Source organism: Hemiscyllium ocellatum, chromosome 34 (assembly GCF_020745735.1).
Source record: "Hemiscyllium ocellatum isolate sHemOce1 chromosome 34, sHemOce1.pat.X.cur, whole genome shotgun sequence".
Taxonomy (NCBI): domain Eukaryota; kingdom Metazoa; phylum Chordata; class Chondrichthyes; order Orectolobiformes; family Hemiscylliidae; genus Hemiscyllium; species Hemiscyllium ocellatum.
The window spans coordinates 45603383-45626721 of NC_083434.1; the positions used below are offsets into that span (position 1 = coordinate 45603383).

At 40.9% G+C, this 23339-nt stretch overlaps 1 protein-coding gene across 2 annotated transcripts in view; it reads left to right on the plus strand.

Moving 5' to 3' along the window:
• LOC132832348 (cadherin-12-like) overlaps window positions 1–23339 on the plus strand; it is a 649932-nt gene that overhangs the window by 434319 nt on the left and 192274 nt on the right. For both annotated transcript variants that reach the window (XM_060850281.1, XM_060850282.1), the window contains exons 3-4: window positions 3871–4165; window positions 17779–17898. In XM_060850281.1, the coding sequence (XP_060706264.1) occupies window positions 3871–4165; window positions 17779–17898 (415 nt within the window). The remainder of the gene's footprint in view (window positions 1–3870; window positions 4166–17778; window positions 17899–23339) is intronic.

Consider the following 23339-nt stretch of genomic DNA (forward strand, 5'->3'; position numbering starts at 1 on the left):
AACACTTGCTTTCCTGACTGATCAAGATTCTATTTAGCTCAGCCTTAAATATACACAAGGTCACTGTCCCACAGCCCTCTCAGACAAGAAGTTTCCCTCACCTCAGTTCTAAATTTACACCCCTTTATGCTGAGATGACGCCCTCTGGTCCTAGACTCATCTCATAGAGTCATAGAGTCATAGAGATGTACAGCACGGAAACAGACCCTTCGGTCCAACCCACCCATGCAGACCAGATATCCCAACCCAATCTAGTCCCACCTGCCAGCACCCGGCCCATATCCCTCCAAACCCTTCCTATTCATATACCCATCCAAATGCCTTTTAAATGTTGCAGTTGTACCAGCCTCCACCACTTCCTCTGGCAGCTCATTCCATACACATACCACCCTCTGTGTGAAAAAGTTGCTCCTTTTATATCTTGCCCCTCTCACCCTAAACCCTCTAGTTCTGGAGTCCCCCACCCCAGGAAAAAGACTTTGTCTATTTATCCTATCCATGCCCCTCATGATTTTGTAAACCTCTACAAGGTCACTCCTCAACCTCCAATGCTCTAGGGAAAACAGCCCCAGCCTGTTCAGCCTCTCCCTATAGCTCAAATTCTCCAACCCTGGCAACATCCTTGTAAATCTTTTCTGAACCCTTTCAAGTTTCACAGCATCTTTCTGATAGGAAGGAGACCAGAATTGCACACAATATTCCAACAGTGGTCCAATCAATGTCGTGTACAGCCGCATGAGGGGAAGCATCCTCTCAGCATTTACTCTGTCAGGCCCCTTAAGAATCTGGTGTGTTCTTCATTGACCAGAATGAGCATCTGGCTTTGATTAGCACGCATAGCTCAAGCTATTTGTTATTTTTTTATGTCCATTTTGCCAAGGCTGCCCTCAAGAAGCCTGGACTGATTGGGCACTGTATGATGTGGAAATTTCTGAGAGCTATCAATGTCTCCAGTTAAATTGACTTGAGCGTAAGACCCTGAGCTTGGGAAGTGCTCGGCAATAATCTGGTCTGCATGGGGCGGGGGGGGGGTGTGGCGGGATTTTGCAGGTAGCACTGAGAAGAGGTGAACCTATAATTGAAGAGAAATGGATCCAATTCTTCAGGAGGCTAAAGGACTCTGGATTGGGACAGAGCAAGACAATCAGCATTAAGTTCTAAGGTTTGGACTTCCTGTCCGCTTACCATGAAGCCAGAGGCTTGATCAAGGAATAGAGGTTCTTGGCAGATTGGGATTCCTCTTTTGGCTGCCAAAGGGAAGTAGGGAGGGCGGAGAATGAGAGCATCAATCCCTTGCCTATCCTGAGAAAAATCTCCTGGGCATCTCCTTTGCATGAAACACAGAGAAACAGGAAGTCACTGAGAATTTCCTCGTGACAAATCCCAGCTGTAGAGTAAGAGACTTTGAATTCTGTCTGTGTAGGCGAGTCTTACTAAACAACTTGAGGACAAACCAAGGCTCCTGTGCAGCAATCTGCACCATTGGGAATGCATTATAAACCCTGTGTGCACTTGTGGAGGGACACAGACATTACTGCATTTTACCAAGGAATATCTCCTCTACAAATCAGATTAATCATCTTTAACTTATCATTTGGACTTCGGGATTTGCTTGAACTGAATAAAATAATGAAAGATTCCCTTCGATATCTGAAATTGTCAAATACAAAAACAATGAAAAATAAATGTAATGCTTTCCCTTGTGGCAGGTTTGGTAGTCGGAGCACTTACCCAAACAGAAAAGCAGTAATTTGATAGCCTACATTTTCCCTAAGTTCAAAACATTCAGGCTGGGAATGTTCATGGACAACTCTCTTACCCATCTGCCAACCGAGACCCTAAAATGGACAATTAATGAGCAAATTTAGGAGGCAGTGACATAATGATAATGTTGCTGGACTGTTCAATTAAAGACCTGCACTGATATTCTGGATGTTGGCTCAGGTCCCACTATGGTGAAATAAAATCCAACAACGTTTAGAGTTAAATGCTAGCCTAAAGACACTGTGTAATCATTGTTGTAAGAATTTCTCTGGTGCATTAATACCTTTTAATCAAATAAATACTACACCCCTAGAGCAATTTGGTTGACTTTTTATTGCCCTCTGAACTGGCTGACAAAGTTGCTAAGTTTCAATTAGGGATGGCCAACAAACACTGGCGTTGCCAAACACTCTATTGTCCTATGTACAAACAAAGGGTAGTGGGAGTGCAGATGTACTTTTGTGCTACAAATATAACATCCATTACTCTGAGCCAGGAGAACCGGGTTCAAAACCCATCTGCTTGAGAGGTGTATAATAACATCACTGAACAGATTAATTGAAGGATTAAAAGAAAATGCAAGAACAAAAAAAAGGAAGGACCATATCCAAACCACAGTGGTGATAACCCACTGGACTCAATAGAGTTCAGAGGATGAGAGGGGATCTGACTGAAATTTACCAGGTGCTGAGAGATCCGAATAGAGTGGATGTAGAGAAAATGTTTCCAGTAGTAGGAGAGACTAGGATCCAAAGGCATAGCTTCAGAATGAAGGGATGACACTCGAGAACTGAGTTGAAGAGGCATTTCTTCATCCAAAGGTTAGTGAATCTGTGGAACTCATTGCCATAGAAGTCCATGGAAGCCAAGTCACTGAGTGTACTTAAGACAGAGATAAATAGGTTTTTGCTTAGTAAGAGGATTTAGGGTTATTGGGAGAAAGCAGGAGAATAGGTTTGAGAGACATATCAGCCATGATTAAATAATGGAGCAGACAGGATGGTTATACAGGACACTAGTGAGGCATCTTCTGGAGAGCTGTGTCCAGTTCTGGTCACCCTTTATAGGAAAGATATTGTTAAACTAGAGAAAATTCAGAAGAGATTTACCAGAATGCTGCCAGGTATGGAAGCTTTGAGGTGTGAAGAAAGACTGGCTAGACTTGGACATTTTTTCACTAGAGCGGAGTAGGGGAAGCATGGAGATTTTTGCATGAACTTTTTGTTGAAGTGGTGGATATGGGCACAGTTATAAAGTTTCAAACACATTTAGATAATTACATTAATAGGAAAACTTTGAAGGGATATGGGCCAGGAGTAGGCAGGCGGGATTAGTTGACTTTGGGATTATCTTTGACATGGAGTAGTTCGACTGAAGGGTCTATTTCCATGCTGCATGACTATGTCTCTACGAATGGCCTATTTCTGTTCCTACATCTCATAGGCTAATGATCTTGTCCAGCACTGAAGAGAGGATTCACCATGCAGCAGCACAAATAATAAACTCTGTTGGGGGGATGGTTTGTGGTCTCCAGAGACTAAAGTGGATTTTCCTCATTCTAAAATAGTCAGTGCCTGATGGATGGACTGAAATTAGGACCAACATGTGCAGGGGAGGGAATGAAGAAGGAGAGGGACAATGGTTAACATTGATTGTGACTTATACAGTTTTTACAATATGACAATTACACATCACAAGAACCAATCATCTTAAAATATAAAGAATTGTGCTGGCACATTAAATTGTTCGCTAATATATTGTTCCAATAGAACATGAAGAATGGAAAATGCAGCTGTCATCTCATATTGATGATCTAATTCTGTGAATCTCTTTGCTTCAGGAATACTGGAGCTAATTATATATCTTAATCACTCTTCCAGATTGTGAGAGTTGATCAATTGTATAAATTTGCTTTAGAACCTGTTAATCTCAGATAGAACAAGCAGAGATACCTGTCAGTTTCCTCAAATTTATAGTCTTCAGGCAGAAAATCTAACACACGTCTGAATTTAAGCAAGTTTAAACTTTTCTTTTAAACAGTTTCATTTCTTAGAAGTTTTTAACCAGTTCTCTTTGGTAATCTGTGATTTCTATATATTGCTCTAGCTACATTCGGACTTGGACAACGGTGATGGTTCTGTGACCTATACTCTGTTAGGTCAAGGAGCTGGCTCAATCTTCACCATCGATGAGATTACAGGAGATATTCATGCAATAAAGAGCCTGGATCGTGAAGAAAAGTCTTATTATGTTCTGCGTGCACAGGCTGTAGACACAGAAACCGGAAGACCTGTGGAACCTGAGTCGGAGTTTATTATTAAGGTTCAGGATATCAATGACAATGAGCCAAAGTTTCTGGATGGACCTTATGTTGCTGATGTCCCAGAAATGTCTCCTGCTGGTAAGTGAAATGTGATTTTGGGTGTGGGGTTTTGCTGCTGTCTCAACTTAATGTTGCTTTCTGTCTCCACTTTCATGTCATTGCCTTCAATTATCCATCACTTAGCTTCAAGAAAAACTGAAAAAGTAAGAATGAATATTTTTGTGGCTTAACAACAGTACCAGACTTTCAAAAAAGCTAATGTAATCCAGCCATTCACCTGCTGAGTTGATTTTCTGGTCAAGATGTCCAGAGCATGGGAGGGGCTCAAAATTATGAGAACAACATTTTTGAAGTATTATTCCATGATGGACGGTCATACTGAGAGTGACTGCAGCCATAGAGGCAATTGTGACACAGATTGTTCCATGTTCCACATCAAGGAGTTCAAAGAATGGGGCAGATTCAGCAAGTAAACAACAGGAGATAAATACAGAACACACCTTTGTTGTTTTCCTGAATTACTTGCCTCTTCAAGTGATGAACTGTGTTGGGTTGACTGAGCAAGTTGGGGTGCAGTTTGAGAAGTCACCCCATCATATAATCTTTTCAAATTTCTCACTTTAGTAACAAGATCATAAGTTAGCCAGAGATCCTCAGAATGACTCCTTGATTGATCTAATTTTAATTTTTGAATGTACTCTGAATGGGAAAGGTTGGTAAAAGTACAATAGTGGGATGAGGTGGGGTGGGTGGGGTCAGATTTGCCCTTTGTACTGCACATGGAGAACAAGCAACATCTTCTAAACTATGTTCCATTTCTTTTTCCACCAACTGTGTCAAGCACATGTTGTGTATTATTGGAAAAGTTCAATTTCACCTTCAATCATTTTAGCCAAGCTTTTTCTTTCATTGAGGTGAAAGGTGAAACAATTTGTCGAAGTTGGATGTTCTTCTGGAGTCAGGGAGAGGATCGGTTTGCACTTTTTCAATCATCACTCCTGTTTTATTGCTTGTGGATTATTTTCTACCAATGACAGTGCTTTGACAGTTCGTGATTTTCCAGGAAAGCCAACTGCTGACACCTAGACTGAGCAACAGTTCATCAGATGTCTTGTGACTATTATCTGGTTACAGCATTATTAATACTTAATGAAGTACAATATTATACAGTGAATGGACTTCAGAGCAATTGAGAGACACCAGAATGTTGGGTGGTCTGAAGCGTTGATAATACCTTTGACCTCTGATACCCAGGTTGAAATTTATCCGTATTGATAAAGATCTCCTTTTTTTCTGCTGGCTTGAATTGGCCTCAGCAAGATTGGATTTTGGCTATCTCAATCCAATTCTAGTTATTGTAAACACAGAGCATAAAAACTATTTCAGCTGTAAACTGGAGCCAAAGAACAGGATGTGCTTTTCTGTTCCCCAGTAAATATTGCACAGCAGGAGAGCAGCCCTTGTGATAAATTTAAAGCATATTCCTCAACAAGAGGTAGTTTCTCTTTCGATCTAATTTATGTCAAAGCTTACCTGGGCCTGAAAAGCAAAAACATTCTTTATTTCCGAATTCAGCGACCCATAAATTCCAAGTTACAACCGTCAACCTAAAAAACTAACCTAAACATCGTGTGCAGAGATTAATCTCCTGTATTCTGAGACTATCTAATTTTCTGAGTGTTTTTTTTTCTGTAAATTATTGTACATATTTTGGCTTCTCTATTCCAAGAGCCTTAAGGGTCAAGTTATTACTGAGGCACATCCATTGCACACTCAGTGGGATTCATCACCATGCCTTGCAAAGGCTGATACTGCATAATATTATGCTCCATCAGGTAAAGCATTTTGGTCTTCAGCGAGATGAAGGTGGGCCACATTGAAAGAGGACAGATGGGTCAAGAGGAGGTACATCCATTGATATGCCAAACCTCCACCCTCACCCATCGTCCCCTCCCCACAACCTGAGAAGGCAATGTTTGGGACCAGTGACAATGTGTAGAAAGTGAACACTTGAAAGGTGGCTGTATTGAACGGCGCAGTTAACCAAGCTGCCCACATTCAAGTGATCAAATACCCTCTCATTGATCTTCTCTTGGAGAGCATTGGTGTAACTGATCAGAAAACAGCCCATATTTTGCTGAGAGGGCTATTGTGGCACAATGGTAATGTCCCTACTTCATAGCAAGAATGTACCGGTTCATGTCCTACCTGGTAGAGGTGTATGCCCACTCACCCATTGTACTCCATGCTACTATCTCCCCATCCCCACCCTCCTCTAGCTTATCTCTCCACGCTTTCAGGCTCACTGCCTTTATTCCTGATGAAGGGCTTTAGCCCGAAACATCGATTTCGCTGCTCGTTGGATGCTGCCTGAACTGCTGTGCTCTTCCAGCACCACTAATCCAGAATCTGGCTTCCAGCATCTGCAGTCATTGTTTTTACCTCACATATTCTAACAGGTTGAGTTGATAACACTTTTTCTGGGGCTCTTGTGGTGCAGTGATAGTATCCCTATCTCTGAGCAAGGTGACCCGGATTCAAGTCTCATCTGTTCCAGAATTGTGGCTTAACATCTCTGAACAGGTTGAGTACAAATATCTTAAACATCTCTCATGGTGTAGTGGAAGTGCCCCTAACTTTGAGACTGAAGGCCTGGGTTCAAGTCTCTCTCACCCTCCCTGTCTCTTTCCCTCTCTCCAGAAATGTCTCATAGTATTTTTGACAGGTTGATGAGAAATTATCGACACATTGCTGAACATTCACAAGTCTAAATGACTGAAGCATATTCCAATGATTCATTTGCTGTAGATCACAGCCTATGAGTGAACCTAATATTGAAGTCAACCCCAGTATTCTGGTTTTGAAAGTCATACTTTTGCATATATTTGATGTTAAAGTAAATTAAAAATTCTTGAATTTACAACCAAACCACGAAGTTGAAATGTTCAAGAATAGTTCCAGTGAAAACCACAAAACCTGAGACAACAAAATTCATAGTGGTACTGGATGCCAAGGCCAATAGAAATTACACACAAGCATACACACACACGCAAACATGCATGCGCGCACACACACACACACACACACACACCATTATCAAAGTGACACAATTCATTTCGTGAATTCATTGAATTGGATAGACAATATTTTTTATTATAAACTGTGATTGCGCTTAACAACATCTTTATTACAATTACTTTATTCAGTGAACTAAACCTCATTAATTTAATACGAACTACAAGTGGTATGCTTTTTTTTCTACATTTACACTGGCGATCCATATATTACACTTGGTGTATAAGTTGATCACTGCATTTTGGAATAACTTCTGGAGGCTTCTAGGGCTGACTTTTATATCAACAATCATTAAGAATTATTAACTAATAGCCACATAATGGAGTTGCTGAGATTGCTGCAGGTAGAGAGTTCACGAAAAGTGCTGAATCATTACGTACAAGACCAATATACTGTCATACACCTCCAATGCTGCAGCATTAATTGTCTCTCAATACTATGTCAGCTTTCATTTTCAAGTCTAGGAAAGGAATTTAAACTCACAATCCTCCACTGCACAGGCAAAAGTGCTGTCAACTGTGCAACAGCTAATATCCTACCTGGGAATGGTGTCAACTGAGTTCCAATCAGGCAAGTCTAAATTGTGATTTACATTGAACATCATCAAATTACAAATTTAATGAAGGTTAGATAATTATGGATTTTAAATAGCTAAGTTCCAGTGAAAGTATATCCAAAACACCAAAAGATGTGGAAGTACAATTAGGCCATTCAGCCCATCAGGTGTGCTCCATCATTCTGTCATGGCTGATATATTTCTCAACCCCATTCTCCTGCCTTCTCCCTGAAACCTTTGATCACCTCACTATTTCAGAGCCTAATGATCTCTGCCATGATAGCTATGGATAATCCAATATTTGTTTAATTCCAATCAGAGCAATTGTAATATTTTGATTTTGTCAATAGTAAAGGAACAAGGAATAACATTTTTCAAAAATTACTGCAGTTTACGGAGATTAGCTCTTGATATAACCTGATGATGTTTGAAACAGCTGTTTATCAACACCATAGAATACTGATCTGCTTAGTAAATATTAGCAGAGTTGTCACACAGTTTTATATAATTGATATTTATTCTGCATTTCAGGGAGTCCCTTGGCTTCATTAAAGCCAAGTTTCTGTCAAAAATTATATTCTGGGTGATATATATTCGAAGGGGTAATGGGTTGAAAAATATTACTGCAATTAGATATTCCAAGTCATACGTTCCATCTGCTCCTGTTTTTATTACCAACCCAGTCAGGCTGAAAGGAAGAGGAATCACACAAAGTCAAACATCACTTTTCATATACACCATTATCACTTTGGGCAATCTCATCCCCTCTGCACTTGATAAAACTGGATAGAGGTTGAATGTTCAAACTGGTGGATGGTAAATTATATTTCAAATCACTTGGTTTTAATTTCCATAACAAACTGTGCTTCCAGTTCATTCCTGTCCAAAGGGTAAAGCTGAACCTTCTCCCTCTTATGTCTAGAAGATTTACAATTTTATAACACACTCCAAAGTGCTTTGCAGTCACGGGAATGTTTCTCATATTGTTTTGTAATTTTGGCAAATAACCTATACACAGCAAGCTCTTGCAAACAGTAATTTCATTGGATAATTCCATCAAGATTAATCAAAATGGACCAGGCAAGGTTACCACACGAGGGATCTTCTTGATGACTGGAGACTCCAGAAGGTGGGGCCCCATTCTAAGAGTAAAGGATAAACCATTTCAGACAGAGATGAGAAAAAATGTCTTCACCCAGAGAGTGGTGAGCCTGTGGAATTCTCTGTTACAGAAAGTGGTTGAGACCAAAGCATTGAATGTTTTCAAAGAGGTAGATATAGTTTGAGTCATAGAGTCATGCAATATAGAAACAGAACACTAAAGGGATCAAAGTGGATGGGGAGAAACCAGGAACAATCTCAAAGACCTGAACAGTCTATTCTGGTCCTTTTTTTATTCTGTGTTCCGGTGTTAGTGACGTTTAATGATCTTAAAGGGTAAATGTTGATCCTGACCCCAGTGGTAACTCCCCCGCCGTTTGTTAGAAACAGTGTTGTGGAATGTTCACTGTCCATCTGAGGGAGCAGCATGAACTTCATATAGTGTCTCAGCTCCAACCTTGCAGCACTCTCTTAGTACACCACTGGAGTGTCAGCCAAGGTTTCTGTTTTCAGTCAGGGCATGGGGGTGAGAATGAAGCTAAGCCAGTAAGCAGTGTCCAAGCATGGGTCTCACAGCAGGCAGTTTGTTCAAGTGATTGAAAGGCCAATGGAGGTCATTGATCAGAGGTTGCTGGAATGTTCTGATTGACCTGTAGGCCCAAAGTAAGTCTGGATCCCAGCAATATTCTGAGGCAGCCTTCAGGTGGGGGAATGGAGAGTCCCCCTCCCCACCTGCTACAAATTCACAACATCACCTACAAACTGCTTCAACATCTGATTGATCACTTTCCATCTCAAACGGCTGAGAAGTACTGAGTGGACAACTGAAGAAGGATACACCCTCTCTGTTTATGTCTGTCTCTGTCTCCCTCTCTCTGTCTCTTTCTTTTTATCTGGCTATCTGTCTGTCCATCTGTCTGCTTGTTGCTCTGTCATTATAAGGCTGTGTCTATCTGTTGGTCTGTCTTTGCTTTCTCTTCCTGTCTGTCTCTCTTTCTGTCTGTCTCTCTTTTCTCTCACTTTGTTGCTGCTTACTGTCTCTGTCTCTGTCTGCCACCATCTCCTTCTCTCTCTATTGTTGCTTCATTGCCTCTCTTTATCTTGATGCATGTTTCACTCTGTCTCTTACTGTCTCAATGTTTCTCTCTCTCTCTCTGTGTCTCTTTCGCTCTCTCCCTCTCTCTTTTCAAAGTTTGTGTGAAGATTTGTAGCTCGGGTGCTCGTTGTTGTGGTTCTGCTTGCCGAGCTGGGAATTGATGTTGCAGACGTTTCGTCCCCTGTCTAGGTGACATCCTCAGTGCTTGGGAGCCTCCTGTGAAGCGATTCTGTGATGTTTCCTCCGGCATTTGTAGTGGTTTGAATCTGCCGCTTCCGATTGTCAGTTCCAGCTGTCCGCTGCAGTGGCCGGTATATTGGGTCCAGGTCGATGTGCTTATTGATTGAATCTGTGGATGAGTGCCATGCCTCTAGGAATTCCCTGGCTGTTCTCTGTTTGGCTTGTCCTATAATAGTAGTGTTGTCCCATTCAAACTCATGTTGCTTGTCATCTGCGTGTGTGGCTACTAAGGATCCATGAACACCAACTAGCCGCGAAACGACACGACCAGCTATCTTTAGTAGCCACACAAAATCTCTCTCTCTCTTTCTCTGGCCAACTTACGATCTCTTATAATTTGTTTCTCCCATACCTCGCTGCCTCATGCTTCTCTCTGTTATAATTTTTTTCTCTGCCATTCTTGCCTTCTTTCTCTTGTCTCCTCTTTATCTCTGTTTCCCTTTCTCATTCTCTGTATTTCTGTCTCTCTGTCTCTAGCAAGTGCTCAACTACCAATCACTGGCAAATTCACTGCAGACAATGACTGAGAGATTGCATCCCTGGGATCTATTACACTTCATTACAACAACTCACCCTTGATGAGTTTATACTGTGGACACTGCCAGGTCAGTGATGGGAGGCTGATGAGCAAACAGAGCTCTGTTCTTGATCACCATCCATGGCACTGTCAAAACAGTTACATTGATTTTCAGGAGCACAACTTGAAACCCTGTTCTCTATCTGGGATAAGACCATCTAACTTTACAATGCAGGTCATCAGCCAATAGTCTATAGCAGTCTATTTTAAGTCCATCGGCATGGTATGGAGGTGCTGGTGTCAGACTGGGGTAGACAAAGTCAGAAGTCACATGTGTTATGGACAGGCCAGAACCCCCTCAAACATTTCAAGAAAGTAGCCCAGACCATAACTTTGCTAGCTGTTCTAAGCAGGTGTAATGTGGATATTCCAGGAGGGATGCAACTGGTCAAATCACTTTGTTTTAACCAAAACAGAATTTATTTACAAGATTGCAGAATGAAACACAAACAAAAGAGAATCGAATGCAGAATAATATAACCGATCTGAAAACCCAGTAGATTATCCCAACTTAATGATGCTGCTCCAAATACTTGCAACAATACCCCTTGGCACAGAAGGTGAAATCAAACACAGGGTCTTACAGGGGAGAGAGAGAGAGAGTGAGAGAGAGATGGCAGAATGAAACACCCTCTTCCATGTTGCTGTTTCTTGCACCAGGAGCCTCAAAATTCCTGGCATTCAGTGAAATCCAGACTTCCAAAACTAAATCAAACCAGAGAAAAGCAGAGCTGGGAGAATTGGCCACTCCCCTTTCATTGTACAATTGTTTTAGAAACTTGAGAGCCTTTTCCTGAGGCAGTATCTATTAGCTATAATCAAATCGGACCTAACAACCTTCAAGCCCAGACTTTTAAGAACCTGTGTTTTTATGATCTCCTGAGAAAAAGACTAAGGACAACATAACTTTGTTAAAGAAGCAGCATTATCGCACATGACCATGTTATCGTCTGACAGGTTTATTTGAAATCACAAGTTTTCAGAGTGCTGCTCCTTCACCTAACAAAAGAACAGTGCTTTGAAAGCCTGTGATTTCAAATGAACCTGTTGGACTATGACCTGATGTTGTGTGACTTCTGTCTGAATTCTATACGTGTACAGATTCCAATTGTGCACACTCCACCTCACTTCACCTCACCATTGTCGAAGTATTATCAAGACAAATGCAAATGATCCTCTCCAATCATGACTTGCTGATGTTCAACAGGTTTGAGATACACAGCTTACAAAAACAAGAAAATAAAAAAAAATGACCACAACTAGTATTTGACGAGTGAACCACCCAATCCAAATGTCAGACAAAGTTTTGAGTCCAATACGCAATAAATGTCACCTGGAATCCAGCAGAAATTGTCAGCATTTGCTCAGAACCAAAATTATATCAAGCACAAACAGCAAATGACAAAAGTGTGCTGAATCAGGTGCCAAGTAAGGAGAAACACTGAATGATGTCTAATCACATAATGACCAGAATGACGTCTAAGACACAACATAAAGGCAGGTCCCTGAACAGCATTCTGGAATCATGCAGCAGCCTCCAGCAAAGATTACCATAACTAAACCTGAATAGATAAGTAAACCACAGATATATTTCAAAGGCTTGTAATTTTATTGCACTCTGCTAAATTACCTGCAGACATAATGTTATTTTATTCAGTCTTCATGCCAATAGTCTGTAGCTGTAGTGGTAGAAGTCTGATGTATTTTACATTGGTGCCAGAGAACTTTGTCTGTGTATCATCATATCTGCAAATAAAGGAACCGTTTTGCTGTTTCACTAATCCTGGTGTGTGATGGTATGTCTATGTCTAAGAGGAGAATGCAATAAAGGGATAGGGTGCAAGAACCAGTACATAGATCAGCAATGATCTCATTAAGTGGAAAAATAGCCTCAAGGGGCTTTCCCTTTGTTCCTATCGGCTCCTGTTCCTCCTTCATTCACTTCAATGCCTTCCCCAGTTGGTCACGGCTTAGGTGTTTTACTTTTCTCTGTCATCTATTCCATCTTCTGCAATTGTGCTTCACAGATCTCTGAGCATCCCATTCTGCTTGAATGGATGAACAATCTTCAAGCATTGCTCACATTTTTCATTTACACAAACCATATCTCATTATCTCAATTTTATTCTCATTTAACTTCAGTCCAATAATCCTGCCAGTTAAATTATAGATATTAGTAGTTTAGAGATAAATCTGATTATAAACAATACTACATCATACTTCGCATGATCTGTTCCACTGTGTTTGTTAAAGCTAAATGCACAAAAGCAAATTGTAGCAATGTAACATTGATTAGAATGGCATCTTTCCATTAGGTTAAATTAATAGAGGTGGGTGAATTCTATTATAACATTTGAATCCATATTTTATTTATTATCCATGTTTACAGCCATTTCTTTTTTCAGTTGTACCTAATCAGGATTTCATTGCTAACTTCATTGCTAATTTCCTTTTCTTCATTCATACAGATTGGGAATCAATTCATGAACACCATTATCAGATCCGTGACTAGAAATCTTCTTCCACACATATATTAGGATTTTGAAAGTGCAACTCTTTTTAGCTCACGTCATAATACGTCCCGAAACACATGATGCACTGCAGTAATTTGCCAATTTTCCTGAGACAGCACCTTCTAAATTCACAACCACTTCCAACTAGCAGAACAAGGGCAGCAGATACATGAGAATACCATCAGCTGCCAGTTTCCCTCCTGACTTGTGAAATAAATCACCATTCCTTCAGCATTGCTGGATTAAAATTCTGGAATTCCCTCTCTTGCAACATTGTGGGTCAAACTATAGCATGTGGACTGCTGTGGTTCAAGAAGACAGCTCACCATCACCTTCTCAAGGGCAACTAAGATTGGGCAATAAATGTTGGGCTAGCCAGCGATGCCCAAATCCCCTGAATGAATAACAAAACAAATTCTAACCTGACACCTGAGAGAAAATCTTGGGACATTTCCTGGAGCACACCATTTTCCATCACATGTATTTAGCATGGAATGGTATTCAATTGAGATATAAAATAAAGAGTTATGTTCCCCTTCACCTCAGAAGTATAATCGCAGCTGGGTAGAGTAATATCAGCTGGACCTAATACTGCGTCACAAAAAAACTGTAAACAAATCTTTGCCTCATGTTATAAATGGAGTCTAACCAAGTTTCTAACTCAATTTCTTTGTCATTAATGAATTGATAGGATGTGGGTATGGTTGACTAGGTCAGCATTTGTCATCCATCTTGAATTTTCTTCATTTGTGAACTACTTTCATGAACTACAGTGATTGAGGAGGCAGCTGCCCACTACCCATTCATAGGCAATTAGGGATGGGCATTGAATACTGAGTTAATCAACACCATTGACATTCCATGAACGAATGTACAGGAACTTGGCTAGGAATGGATGGGAACAGAAAAAAAATCTAAAATGTTTTCTTACTACAAACAAAGTATTTGATTTGAGAATCAAAACTCACATATTAATAAATTTCAGTTCGAGTCAAATTCTGAAGCAGCGAATTTTATTGATATATACTTGCAAGAACGGGTGCCTAACAGATAAGCACCCTGATCTGAAGGTTACATTCTGATTTATGTTTTTCATCTGCATCTCTCGGTCCTCCTCTTTCACCCCATTGGTTACTTTTGCTGTAGCGCGTAGCCTATCACAAGCTTTAGCTTCACTCCACCTTTGTCTAGCTTCTCTCGACCTCTGTTTACTTCTCCTGTTACTCTAAGCCTGTTGCCCCTTACTCTTATTTATCTCATTCCTTATATGTGACTAGCCTGGCATCGTTTGCTGTCTTCGTGCGATCATCCTGCCAAACTAATTTCCATCCATTGGCCACATCCCTCCTGAGACCGGCACACTATTGTCCTGTTACACGGTCACTCTGCCCTATTAGTCATAGATAATTCTACCTGTTTTCACTTCTCACTGTTGAGTATTTGCATGCACAGCGTAATTTTATAATGTAAGCTTTTGCAGAAGCAACACCTGTTCCCTTATTCTGCACAATTTTAACTCTATACCTTACATGATCAATTAGTACTTTGATATGTTTGGCTGTGTTCTTTTACAAACATATTAAAAATACCCAGCTGATAAATGACCATTTTTGTTTATATGTTGTAGATGTTGCTGGCTGGCCAGCAATCATTGCCCGTCCCTATTGCCTGTCAGGAATCATCTCCATCCATTTTGTTTTCATTTTACCTGTATCAAATATAGCCTTACTCATACTGATTGAAATTGTTTCAATGTTATGCGAAGAGAGGTTTAATTTTTCCACTGAATATTACCACCGACATACAAAGCCCTGATCAGATCCCACCTGTGTTGCTCATGGCACAATACCCCAGCTCGGATATTTTGTCTGTGGAAGGAGAGTGGCAAAGATTTCATCAGAATATTACCAGATTTTCACTGGTTGGATTACAACAAGGAATTACATTAACCTGTCTATAGCCCCTCGGAGATGAAAGATGCAGCTATGATTTGCTGGAAGTTTTAATGATTTTGAAAGGAACTGATTGGGTAGAGAGAAACTTGTCTCTGCTGAAACAAGTATCTAAATCAAGGTGATTTGATTTGATTTAATTTATTGTAGAGAAAGTGATGGCTGCAGATGCCGGAGATCAGAGTCGAGAGTGTGGTGCTGGAAAAGCACAGAAGATCAGGCAGCATCTGAGGAGCAGGAGAATTGATGTTTTGGGCCCTTCATTAGGAAACGTCATGATTCCTGATAAAGGACTTATGCCCAAAAAGCCGATTCTCCTGTTCCTCGGATGCTGCTCAACCTGCTGTACCATTCCAGCACCACACTCTCGACTTTGATTTATTGTAGTAATGTGTACCTAAATACAATGAAAAGTTTTGTTTGTGAGTAGTACAAGCAGATCATAGTAAGCAATGACATACAAGTCATAGGGTGCTTAGATAGAGTGAGGCATACAAGTTACACTGCACCAGAGATGTTCAAAGTAAGGCCAACATTTACTAGATCAACATAATTTGAAGTTAGAGAGCCCATTCATCAGTCATAACAAAGGGGAGGAAGCTTTTCTTGAACCTGTTTGTGCATGTGTTCAAGCTTTTGTATCTTCTGCCTGACAAGAAAAGGTTGCAGGAGAGCATTACCGGGATGGGAGGGGTATTTGATGATGTTGGCAGCCTTTCTGCGGCAGCGAGTCATATAACTGGAGTCCATGGATGGGAGGTTGGGGTCTGTGATGGCCTGAGTTGTGTACACAACTTTCTGTAGTTTCTTAGAGTCTTGGGCAGGGCGGTTGCCGATCCAGGCCATTATGTGTCTGGATACTATGCCCGGATAAAACCAAAGCAAGCTTGATTGACTTTTTATAAAAATAAAATACTGCTAATGCTGGACATCTGAAATAAAAATTGTGAATGCTGGAGAAACCTGGTAGGTCTGGTAGAGTCTAAGGAGAGAGAAACATTTTGAGACCAATATGACTTCCTCAGGACACAAGGAATTCATGTAAAAGATAGAAAAAATGTGATGCAGTTAAGTTGTGGGTCATCATAATGATTGCACTGCATGTTGGGATATAACTAAGGGCTGAATGGTCCCCTGTTCCTATTTTCCTTATGTAAAGAAGAACTTGGTAAATGTGAATCCTGTGTTTGTTCGGTGTACAAAACATAACAGACTATTTGATTTGACCTTTATGTATCCTGTTGGAATTTTTTATCACAAGCATACCAACACATACCAATCCATGAACAAGGAACAGGAAAAGACCACTCAGCCCTTTCAGCCTGCTCCCTCATTCAGTAAGATCATGGCTGGTCTGGTTTTAACCTCAACTCTACACTCCTGCATTTCTCCAATCATCTTCCATCCCCTTGGTCAACAAACATCTCTCCACATCTGTCTTAAAAATATTTACAGATTCTGCATTCATAGCCTTTTGAGGAAAGGATTTCCAAATATTCACGACCTTCTGAAAGAAGAATATTTTCCTCATCTCTAACGTAAAATAACAGTCCTTTATTTTTAAGCATTGACTCCTGGTTATAGATCTTCCTATAAAAGGAAACATTCTTTTCAATATCCACCCGGTCAAGTCCCCTCAGCATCTTACTTTCATTAAGTCACATCTGACTCTTCAGAACTCCAGAGGATACAGGCTCAGTCTGTCTAGCATTTCCTCACAAGGCAACCCATTCATTCCAACAATAACAGGAACTCTCCTCCAAATTAAAGGAGAAACAATGGAGTGACAGAATTGTTACAGTGCAGAAGGAGGCCATTCAGTCCATTGTACCTGCACCAGCCCTTCCCACAAGCAATCATTACCTAGTGCCAGTCTCCTGATTTATTCCTTATCCTTGCACACTACTGAAATAACCATTCAATGCCTTCTTCACTACCTCAATTGGACCTTCCTCTCCCACACTTCCAGGCCGTATAATCAAGCTCTAAATATTCACTGAGTAAAAAAGTGTTTCCTCACATCACTCTATCTTCATTTGCACATCGTTTTAAGTCTGTGCCTTCTTGTTATTGCACCTTTAATGAGCTGATACAGCTCCTCCCTAACTACACTATCCAGGAAGACAGGGAGTATCAGCTCATATTCTCTGCGTAGGTCGTCAATAATCCACTAACAAGACCTGAGCTTCTACTGCAGAGAATACCTTCTGATAGTCCTTCCCGTTCCTTATGAGTGTGTCTGATTTCTGCATTGTTGAATCGAACTTGCTGTATAACCAACTCGCGAAATGGTGCTTCAGTGAACAACAGTTAGTTCAAGAGGTTTCAGAGCTTGTGAGTTGAATTCACCGGTCTCTGAATTGTGCTTCATGCTTTACCAGGAACAGCTACATCCTTGTCATATTCTTCATGAAAAAGAACCATTAAGCTTAAATTGAGAATTTGTGTGAAACTGTACCTATTACTTTTATATTTATTCTGTTTACAAGTAATGAAGGATAGTTTTGCATTCTCCTAATATTGTAAAATGGTTGCAAGAATGTCAGTGATTTATATGCTGAAATATTTATTGTTTTCTTAGGTTCCTTCGTTGTTCAAATAACAGCGACAGATGCTGATGATCCAACATATGGAAACAGTGCCAGGGTAGTGTACAGTATCCTGCAGGGACAGCCATACTTTTCTGTGGATCCCAAAACAGGTAACTACTTCTATTTAAACTACACTACTTAGTTTTAATAATCAAACAGCGATCTGGAAGAACTGTGGCTCATTGGGTAAGACTCCCTTGCCTCTGAGTCTGAAGCTTGTGAGTTCAACTCTCTTTCAGAGACTTTTAAGCACAAAATCTATTTGAAGCTCCAGTGAGGGATGGTCTGAAGTGCCTTTTTTTGGAAGCATTACCAAACCAAGGCACCTCCTCCCCTCTTGGGTGAAGAATAGTGGCACTATTCACAGGTGAGGTATCCTGGCTAATACTTATACCTTGATCATTGCCACGAAAACAGATAAGACCATAAGACATAGGAATGGAAGTAAGGCCGTTCGGCCCATCGAGTCCACTCTGCCATTCAATCATGGCTGATGGGCATTTCAACTCCACCTACCCGCATTCTCCCCGTAGCCCTTAATTCCTCGTGGCATCAAGAATCTATCAATCTCTGCCTTGAAGACATTTAGCGTCCCGGCCTCCACTGCACTCTGCGGCAATGAATTCCACAGGCCCACCACTCTCTGGCTGAAGAAATGTCTCCGCATTTCTGTTCTGAATTGACTCCCTCTAATTCTAAGGCTGTGTCCACGGGTCCTAGTCTCCTCACCTAACGGAAACAATTTCCTAGCATCCACCCTTTCCAAGTCATGTATTATCTTGTAAGTTTCTATTAAATCTCCCCTCAATCTTCTAAACTCCAATGAATACAATCCCAGGATCCTCAGCCATTCCTCGTATGTTAGACCAACCATTCCAGGGATCATACGTGTGAATCTCCCCTGGACACTTTCCAGTGCCAGTATGTCCTTCCTGAGGTGTGGGGACCAAAACTGGACACAGTACTCCAAATGGGGCCTAACCAGAGCTTTATAAAGTCTCAGTAGCACAACAGTGCTTTTATATTCCAACCCTCTTGAGATAAGTAACAACATTGCATTCGCTTTCTTAATCACGGACTCAACCTGCATGTTTACCTTTAAAGAATCCTCAACTAGCACTCCCGGATCCCTTTGTACTTTGGCTTTATGAATTTTCTCACCGTTTAGAAAGTAGAAATTTGATGATCTGATTATCATCAAATTACTTACTCATGGAAGTTTCCTGTGTGCAACTGATGCTGTTTTTTCTTACCTTTGTGTAATAAGTTATCAAAGCACAGCCCAAACGGTGTGTAGAGGTTGAACAGAAAAACATTAAAGTATTGCAAATGTAAATGAGTAGGCTGTGTGGCACAACAGCAAAAATGAAATGGGCACATCAGTGACTGTACTTTACAAAGTAATTCAGAGCAACATAGGAACAGGAGTAGGCCATTCAAACTCTTGATCTGTTCCACCATTCAGTCAGATCCTGGCAGGTCTGTTGTCTAACTCCACAGAGCTGCCTGTGTCCCATATCTCTTGATACCTTCACTTAACACAAAAAAATTGATCTCATTTAAAACTAACGCTGAGCCAGCACCCACTGCTGTCTGAGGAAGAGAGTTCCAAATCTCTATTATCCTTTGTGTGTAGAAATGCTTCCTAATTGAGTGTCAGTAAAGAATTTTGGAATACCTTAAGGTCATAAAGAAATGTCAGCTATTTTATTCTTTTACATTTGTAAGGCATTTTGCTGATGGAAATGTTAAAGCAGTAAATGTGCAGCATAAGGGGGAGGTAATAGACATGGATGGTATGCATTAGAGTTGAACAGTGTGATGCTGGAAAAGCACAGCTGGTCAACCAACATCTGAGGAGCAGGAACGAGCTCATTCCTGATGAAGAGAGTATGCTCGAAACGTCGACTCTCCTGCTCCTCGGATGCTGCCTGACTGGCTGTGCTTTTCCAGCACCATACTTATCGACTCTGATCTCCAGCATCTGCAGTCCTAACTTTCGCCTGGCACGTATTAAATCCCAGCACAGTTTATGGGGAGTCCTACGTTCTTGATCTCAATGATAATGGCCACATGAGAGGGTGCAAGGACCTTCCAGCAAGAGCATACCTCCAAAGATTACGTGTACCCTTTTCGTTTGTAACTGTGTCCTCTACAAAACTATAGTTGCCATAACGATAGCAAAGTAAAATGCTGTGGAGGAAGGAAATCTAAAATTGAACCAGGAAATTCTGGAAATACTCAGCTGATCAGGCAGTGCCCAGAGAGAGAGGAACAGCTTCACATTTCAGAATCCACCAAAAGCAGACATTGCTGGAGAAACTCAGGAGGTCTGGCACTATTTATTTTTTAAAAATAAGTTAATGTTTCAGGTCCAAGAATGAGCTGACAGTGGACTCAAACGTTAACTCTATTTTCTCTTATCAGACATTGTCAGACCTGCTGAACTTCTCCAGCAATTTCTGTTTTTTATTCAGATCTTCAGCACCTGCATTTCTCTGATGTGGAAGTGAGAACATAGAACATTACAGCACAGCACAGGCCCTTCGGCCCTCGGTGTTACACCAACCTGTGAAATCAAACTGAAGCCTGTCTATCCTACACTGTTCATTTTGCATCCACATGTTTATCCAATGACCATTTAAATTCCCTTAAATTTGGCAAATCTACTACTGCTGCAGGCAATGCATTCTATGTCCCAATGACTCTGAGTAAAGCATCTACCTCTGACATCTGTCCTATATCTATCACACCTCAATTTAAAGCTATGTCCCCTCATGCTAACCACCACCATCCGAGGAAAAAGATTCTCATTGTCCAACCAATCTAACCTTCTGATTATGTTATATGTCTCAATTGAGTCACTTCTCAAACTTCTTCTCTCGAATGAATACATCCTCAAGTCCCTCAGCCTTTCTTCATAAGACTTTTCCTTCATAGCAGGCAACATCCTCGTAAATCTCCTCTGAACCCTTTCTAAAGCTTCTACATTATTCCTATAATGCGGTGACCAGAACTGTATGCAATACTCCAAGTGTGGTCGCACCAGAGCTTTGTACAGCTGCAGCGTGACCTCGTGCCTCTAAAATTCAATCCGTCTACCAACAAAAGCTAATGCTAACACACCGTAAGCCTTCTTAGCAACCCTATCAACCTGGTGGTGACTTTCAGGGATCTATGTATATGGGCAACGAGATCTCTCTGCTCATCTATACTACCAAGAATCTTACCATGAGCTCAGTACTCGTTATTCCTGTTTCTCCTTCCAAAGTGAATCACCTCACACTTTTCCACATTAAACCCCATTTGCCACCTCTTAGCCCAGCTCTGCAGCTGACTATGTCCTTCTATAACCTGCAACATCCTTCGTCACTATCCACAACTCCACCGACCTTAGTGTCATCTGCAAATTTACTAACCCATCCTTCTACACCCTCATCTAGGTCATTTATAAAAATGACAAACAGCAGTGACCCAAAACAAATCCTTGTGGTACATCACTAGTGACTGAATTCCAGGATGAACATTTCTCATCAAACACCACCCTCTGTTCTCTTTTAGCTAGCCAATTTCTGATCCAAACCGCAAAATCGTCCTCAATCCCATGCCTCTGTACTTTGTGTAATAGCCTACCATGGGGAACCTTATCAAATACCTTACTGAAGTCCATATACACAGCATCAACTGCTTTACCCTCATCCATCTGTTTTGGTCACCATCTCAAGAACTCAATAAGGTTTATGTGGCAAGTTCTACATTTCAGTAAAGAATGTTGACTATCCCTAATCAACTAATTCTCTCTGGATGATTCTAAATCCTATCTCTTATAACCCTTTCCAACAGTGTACCCATGACCAAAGTAAGGCTCACTGGTCTTTAATTGCCAGGGTTGTCTCTATTCCCCTTCTTGAACAAAGGAATGACATTTGCTATCATCCAGTCTTCTGGCACTATTCCTGAAGACAATAATGTCAAAAAGATCAAATCCAAAGGCTCAGCAATCTCCTCCCTGGTTTCCCATAGAATCCTAGGATAAATCCTATCTGGCCCAGGGAACTTATCTATTTTTACACTTCCCAGAATTGCTAACACCACCTCCTTCTGAACGTCAATCCCATCTAGTGTAGTAGCCTGTATCTCAGTATTCTCCTCCGACAGCATTATCTTTTTCCAGTCTGTATACTGACGAAAAATATTCATTTACAGCTTCCCCTACCTTTTTGGACTCTACACAAAACTTCCCATCCTGTCCTTGACAGGCCCGAATCTTACTCTAGTCATTCTTTTATTCCTGGTATACTCATAGAAAGCTTGAGGGTTTTCCTTGATCCTGTCTGCCAACAATTTCTCATGTCCCCTCCTGGCTCTTCTTAGCTCTGTTTCAATCTTTTCTGGCTAACTTGTAACTCTCAAGGCCCCTAATTAAGCCTTCATGTCTCATCCTAACATAAGCCTTCTTCTTCCTCTTGACAAGAGATTCAACTTCTTTAGTAAACCATGGCTCCCAAGGTGGACAACTTCCTCTCTGGCTGACAGGTACATAATTATCAAGGACACACTGTAGCTGTTTCTTGAATGAGTTCCATATTTCAATTGTGCCCATCCTCTGCAGTTTCCTTTCCAATCCTGTGCATCCTAAATCTTGCCTAATTGCATCATAATTGCCTTTTCCCCTGTTATAACTCTTGCCATGCATTATATTTCTATCTCTATCCATCACAAAAGTAAACATAATTGAATTGTGGTCACAGTCACCAAGGTGCTCATCTGCCTCCAAATCTAATACCTAGCTGGGTTCGTTACCCAGTACCAAATCCAGTGTGGCCTCGCCCCTTGTTGGCCTGTTTACATACTGTGTCAGGAAACCATTCTGCACACAAAGGACAAAAAACTGACCCATTGAAAGTATTCAAACTGTAGTATTTCAATATTTGGAAAGTTAAAGTTCCCACAATATCTACCCTGTTACTCTCACTCTTATCCAGAATCATCTTTGCTATCCTTTCCCTCTACACCTCTGGAACTATTCGGAGGCCTATAGAAAACTCCCAACGGGGTGACCACTCCTTTCCTGTTTCTAACCTCAGCCCATACTACCTCAGTAGACAAGTCCTCAAACATCCTTTCTGCCATCGTAATACTGTCCTTGACTAACAGTGCCACACTACCCCCTCTTTTACCATTTTCTCTGTTCTTACTGAAACAACTAAGTCCACTCCCTTCTTAAACTGCAACCCATTAACTTTATGTTTTCTGATGTGCTTTAAATATTTATTTGCTCAGATGCTTTGACTCTTCCAAACTGTAAGTACTTTTTGGACACATGTACTTATTAATGGCCAATGACACTCTCAAGATGAATCCATGACCATATTCTCAATGTTATTGTCTGAGGATTGATAATTTTTGGTGATATTTGCCATACAGTGAACTATGAAGTAAGTACTCTACTTCCGATCCAGGGGTTAGTTAGTTGAGTTCGCTGGATGGCTGCTTTGCAATATAAAGGGATATCAACAGCATAGGTTCAGTTCTTGCTTGAGTTGTGGTG